This window comes from Notolabrus celidotus, chromosome 18 (assembly GCF_009762535.1).
Source record: "Notolabrus celidotus isolate fNotCel1 chromosome 18, fNotCel1.pri, whole genome shotgun sequence".
NCBI classification, from domain to species: Eukaryota; Metazoa; Chordata; class Actinopteri; order Labriformes; family Labridae; genus Notolabrus; species Notolabrus celidotus.
This window is the reverse complement of record NC_048289.1, coordinates 3,376,684-3,382,759: the sequence shown is the minus strand read 5'-3', so window position 1 is coordinate 3,382,759 and position 6,076 is coordinate 3,376,684. Positions and strand designations below refer to the sequence as shown.

Sequence of the window (6,076 nt, the reverse complement as noted above, 5' to 3'; positions counted from 1 at the left end):
ACACACACACACACACACACACACACACACACACAGACACACACACACATATATATATATATATATATATATATACAGTTGAAACCAGAAGTTTACATACTGTACACTGCATAAAAAGACACATAATTGTTTTTGTCTCACTGTCTGACATTAAATTAGACTAAACTGTTCTTGTTTTAGGTCAGTTAGTATCACCAAAATTATTTCTATTTGCTCAATGTCAGAATAATGAGAGGGAGAATTTATTAGAGATTTTAGTATTACTTTCTTCAATGTCAAAAGTTTACATACTCTAAGATTACTATGCCTTTAAACAATTTGGGAAAGCCCAGATGACGATGTCATGGCTTTGGTCACTTTTGATAGGTTTATTGACAACAATTGAGTTAATTGGAGACACACCTTTGGATGTATTTTATAGGCACAACTCAAACACACTGCTTCCTTGTGAGACATCATGGGAAAAATGAAAAGAAATCAGCCAAGATATCAGGAAGAGAAGTGTCCACCTCCACAACTCTGGTTCATCCTTGGGTACAATTTCCAGACGCCTGAAGGTGCCACGTTTGTCTGTGCAAATTATACACAAGTATAAACACCATGGGAATGTCCAGGCACCATACCGCTGGAGATGGCTTCTGTGTCCCAGAGATGAACGTTTATTGGTGTGAAATGTGTGTATCAACCCCAGAACAAAAGCAGAAGACCTTGGGAAGATGCTGGCTGAAGCTGGTGGGAAAGTGTTATTGTCCACAGTCAAACGAGTCCTGCACCGACATGGGCTGAACGGCCACTCAGCAAGGAAGAAGCCATTACTCAAAAAGCAACATTAAAAGGCCAGATTACAGTTTGTAAATGCACACAGGGACAAAGACCTTCATTTTTGGAGACATGCCCTGTGGTCTGATGAAACAAAAACTGAACTGTTCGGCCATAATGACCATTGTTACATTTGGAGGAAAAAGGGGAAAGCTTGCAAGACTGAGAACACCATCCCAACTGTGAAGTATGGGGGTGACAGCATCATGTTGTGGGGGTGTTTTGCTGCAGGAGGGACTGGTGCACTTCACAAAATAGATGGCATCATGAAGAAAGAACATAATGTGGAAATATTGAAGCAACATCTCAAGACATCAGCCAGGAAGTTAACGCTTGGGCAAAATTGGTCTTTCAAATGGACAATGACCCTAAGCATACTGCCAAAAAATTCCAGCAAAACGTTTGACCCAAGTCATCCAGTTTAAAGGCAATGCAACCAAATACTAGGGAAATGTATGTAAACTTTTGACTTCGAAGAAAGTAATACTAAAATATCTAATAAATTATCTCTGTCATTATTCTGACATTTAGCAAATAGAAATAATTTTGGCAATCCTAACTGACCTATAACAAAAAAATATTAGTGAGAAAAAAAAGGTTATGTCTATTTTTATACAGTGTATGTAAACTTCTGGTTTCAACTGTATATATATATATATATATATATATATATATATATATATATATATATAACTACTTTCTTTTTTAATAAGTATATAAATACATACATATATTTCCACATTTTAGAAACTGATTTAGATAATCTTGGCCAGCAGCCAAAAACAACATATCTCAAAATCTACAATATGTCATTTCAAGTTTCAGTAAATTACTGTTCAAACAGTATAAATACTATGTATCTCTCAGTGTAGTTCAGTACACACAACCACAACCATGGGGAAGACAGCTTACTAGACAGATATGCGGAGCGTGATCATCAACACCCTCCACAAGGTGAGAAAGCCACAGAGGGTCGTTGCTGAAAAGACTAGTTGTTTGCAGAACGCTGTATTGAAGGTCCTAGAGTCTGGAGGAAGAGTGGAGAGGCACAGAGTCCAAGGTGTGTGAAGTTTCTGCAGTCCGTGATCTTTCCAGCAGGACTCAGCACCTGCCCGCAGTACGAAAAACTACCACCACACCGGTTTACTGACCGAAACATTACTGTGCTTGATTAGTCAGCTCACCTCTGACCTGTACCTCACAGAGAATCTGTGGGTTATTGTCAAGAGGAAGAAACACCTGATACAAAACTACAGACCAGCTGAAGGCCGCTATTAAAGCAACCTGGGCTTCAATAACAAGGAGCCCCAACCAAGTACTGAGTGTAAAAATGAACACACTTTCAGAAGTTGGTACTTTCTTTTAATGCCTCTTTAAAACATAATCATCAACATTTAAACAGTCTTGAAATATTCCACTTTACATGTAATGCATGTAGAAAATATGAAAGTAAACATTTTTAAGAAACAAATCTTTCACAGTCTTATGTTTGAGCTAGACTCGAATACAAAACATGACAGCAAACTGAAGTTTCACTTCCTCATCTAGAAAATGAATTCAGTGGTGACTTGAAAAGTGTCTGAAGACTTACAGACACATTTAAAATGTACAGATTTAATGTTCATCTAAAATCAGGTTAATTCAAAAAAACAGAATCTTATATGATGCACAGAAAAGGTGAAGAATAAGCACAGAAGGGTCCACGTTACTCTCGGAACAACAACGGTGCTTGCTCTGCAATTTTAACTGCTATCACCATAAAAAGCATCTTTCATGTTCACCCCGCATCAGCCAGGATGTGGGTAGCTCGATCGCCTTAAACAAAACATACATTTGTACAAGAGAGGAAATGAAGAGCAGAGCTAAGAAAGAGACACCTCTCCTGGGCTGACGACCAGAGGAGAGCTACTGACTCAAAAGATGTATCTCAAACTCCCTGAGTGAAGAGTTTACTGTGCAGTCAGCGTGAGCATTTCTCAATACTCTTCATCTCATCACCATCTTCAGCTCTCATGGCTGCAGAACGCCCCTCTGGTAGGATGTTCTAGATGTAGTCAGGTAGGGACATGGTTCTACAGGCTGAGGAGGGACGTCTGGCCTGGTGGGTCTGTTTGTTGCTTCATGTCTGTCAGGTCTAAATTCTCCTTTGAACTGTAGACACAAAAACACTGATTATATCACCTCAGCCATTTCCTTTGCACATCCTGAGAGCGTGCTCTCCTGCTCACAGTCGTACTTACTCGGTTGCATTTCACAATGGCTACTCCAATGACGAATGACAACATGATGGCGAATGCTGCCACGCTCAGGACGATGAAGATGTAATCCAGGATGGGCTGCTTGCACTGTTTCCCAGGATCTCTTTCTGAAATGGAACATGGCACAGGCAGACGGTTAAATCAACGACATAACTTCAGTTTGTATGAACCAATGGTGTGTTCTACGGTGGCCCTGAAGGACAAAACAAATACAAAAGATGAAACACTTTTACAATGTTGGAAAAAAAATTTACATTTAAGAAAACAATATTACATTTAAGAAAACAAATTTACATTTAAGAAAACAATATTACATTTAAGAAAACAATATTACATTTAAGAAAACAATATTACATTTAAGAAAACAAATTTACATTTAAGAAAACAATATTACATTTAAGAAAACAATATTACATTTAAGAAAACAAATTTACATTTAAGAAAACAAATTTACATTTAAGAAAACAATATTACATTTAAGAAAACAATATTACATTTAAGAAAACAAATTTACATTTAAGAAAACAAATTTACATTTAAGAAAACTATATTACATTTAAGAAAACAATATTACATTTAAGAAAAAAATGTACATCTAAGAAAACAATATTACATTTAAGAAAACAAATCTACATTTAAAGCTGCTGTGAGGAACTTTTGATTTGTATTGATTTTGGCACCCCCTGTAGACAAAGTGATACCTCTTATCTCTTGTCCTGTACATGCAAAAGTAGTGTTTTGTACAAAAACATTATCCTGTTGTCTTCCAACAGTCAAATTTATCACACAATGTGATTATTTTCCATGAAAACAGTCAAGTAAATGCTGTTTCTAAAGTGATCTGGTATGACACCTACCCCCTCACAGCGGTTTCAAGCATTAAAATCGTCAACAGAGCAGGCATCAGTGTTGTTGCTGATAGTCTTGTTTACTCTTAAAGGTCATGAAGAGGCATCAGTATCAGTTTCAGTCTGTTTCTCAGCCAGTTCACAACTCCTCACAGTGCCTTTAAGAAAACAAATCTACATTTAAGAAAACAAATTTACAAAATCAAAACACTATTACAAGCAGTGAGACAATTTTACAAACAACAGAACACCTTTACCATTTCTGAAACTAATTTACATTCATGTTTTACAGAAAGGGAATGTACCAAATACTGGAAGTGATCCGGGAGTGATCGAGTGAGGGGTCATTTAGTTTGTTTGGATGGAGACAAACCAAACGGAGTGACGTTTGGTACTGGTACTCTGTTTGGTACTGGTACTCTGTTTGGTACTGCTACTCCATTTGGTACTGGTACTCCATTTGGTACCGGATCACTTCCGGTGTTTGGTACATTCCCTTTCCGTTAAAAATGAATGTAAATTACTTTCAGAAATGGTAAAAGTGTTCCGTCGTTTGTAAAATTGTCTCACCGTTTGCAAATGTGTTTTTTTTAATTTCGTAAATTTGTTTTCTTAAATGCAAATTTGTTTTGGCCTTGGTAAAAGTATTTTGATTTTGTAATTTTGTTTTCTTAAAGGTTATTTATTTTCTTCAATGTCATTTTATAAAAGTGTTTAATCTTTTGTAAATTTGTTTTGTCCTTCAGGGCCACCATAGTGTTCTGATGCTCCAACACAGAGCCACGTTTTCACCCACCTCTGATGATGATGATGGTGCCTTTGCCTGACTGGTGTGGTGGTTCGGGAGTCTTCGAAGGTAGGTAGCTCCAGCTGCAGTAATACATGTCTGTGTCCTCCAGGCCCAGCAGAGAGATCTGCAAGGAGAACCCGTGGCCCTCCCTGATCTGCGGGGTAGGAACTACACGAAGTCTGCTTTTAAATTCTGGAGCTATGGTTCTCTTTGTGTCGACTCCATTTTCCAGGTTCAGGTAAGCTATCTGCTTGTTACCTTTGAAGTACCTGTGCAGAGAGAATCCTATGGCACCAGGCGTCGGTGTGGAGCATGTGATCTCAGCAGACGAGTTTACTCTCGTGAAAGAGATGGACATGGGGTGTTGAGAAACTGCCAGGAGGAGATCAACAATCAAGGTTTAGATGATGTCTAAGTCATAAATAAGTCTACCAAGGAAACTGAATAATGCCTTAAAAGAACAAATCTGTGTGACGACATTGTTCATCCAACCTCCTGCTTCATGTGTCTCCTCACAGACCTTCAGGTACATGTTGTGACCAATACGATTACTTAAAACGGACTCTTCCTTGTCTCTATGTAAAATGTTTATACTTGAGATCTGTTACTTTTGTTTTTCTGAGTATTAGATTAACTTCATCATGCACAACTTGGAAAAAAGCCACTTGACTCTGCTGAATTGAAAGAACCTGTACAACAATACATTGTAATTTCCAATGGAGACATCTTTTGAACCAGTTTTTGCAGAATCTGCAGAAACAGGGTGAGGCTTCAAAGAGGACAAGAGGACTCAGAGTCTCTTAAAAACAACTGAGCCCAAAGCTTATTCATCTCTTGCACTTGGACTCACCTGTTCCGGTCCCGAGTATCACTCCCGCCGGGATGCAGAGTAACCCTAACATGCAGCTCCACCACTGGGCCCTCATCCTACAAGCTGGGCTGCAGGCCGGCTGTACCGAAGACACATCAGACTGACTGACAGTCACATGAATGCTTACAGAAGCAGCATGATGTACAAAGGAAATGTGACACTGACTTGACGCTGTGGTTTCATCAGCTGGTGTGTGTGCGTGTGTGTGTGTGCCCTGCTTGTTATCAGATCAAAGATGTGGAAGTGCCTGTAGCTGACAAAACTACTTGAAGAGATGTTTTGCAGCTGTTCTCACCCACAAAAACGATACATGAATAATGAACAGCTCAGAATCAAGGCAGCAGGTGTCAACTCTCCTCTTTTAATCCCTCGTAGGGTTGAAGTTTTTTTAAAACTGGGGTACATTTTCAAAACAGAACTTTATGAGACTTAATGATTCACGCATGCCAATGTTAAGGTGACCCGATCATACACACACATTCTTCACAAA

The 6,076-nt window shown here is 38.6% G+C and overlaps 1 protein-coding gene across 1 annotated transcript; it reads right to left on the bottom strand.

Moving 5' to 3' along the window:
• Positions 1-2,164: 2,164 nt before the first annotated feature.
• On the bottom strand, positions 2,165-5,812 carry LOC117830175. The gene is made up of 4 exons (XM_034708172.1): positions 5,566-5,812; positions 4,722-5,087; positions 3,060-3,184; positions 2,165-2,970 (listed from the first exon to the last, which is right to left on the bottom strand). Exons 1-4 carry the CDS (start codon positions 5,639-5,641, stop codon positions 2,830-2,832), a joined length of 708 nt encoding a protein of 235 aa, XP_034564063.1. The 5' UTR covers positions 5,642-5,812; the 3' UTR covers positions 2,165-2,829.
• Positions 5,813-6,076: the final 264 nt, after the last annotated feature.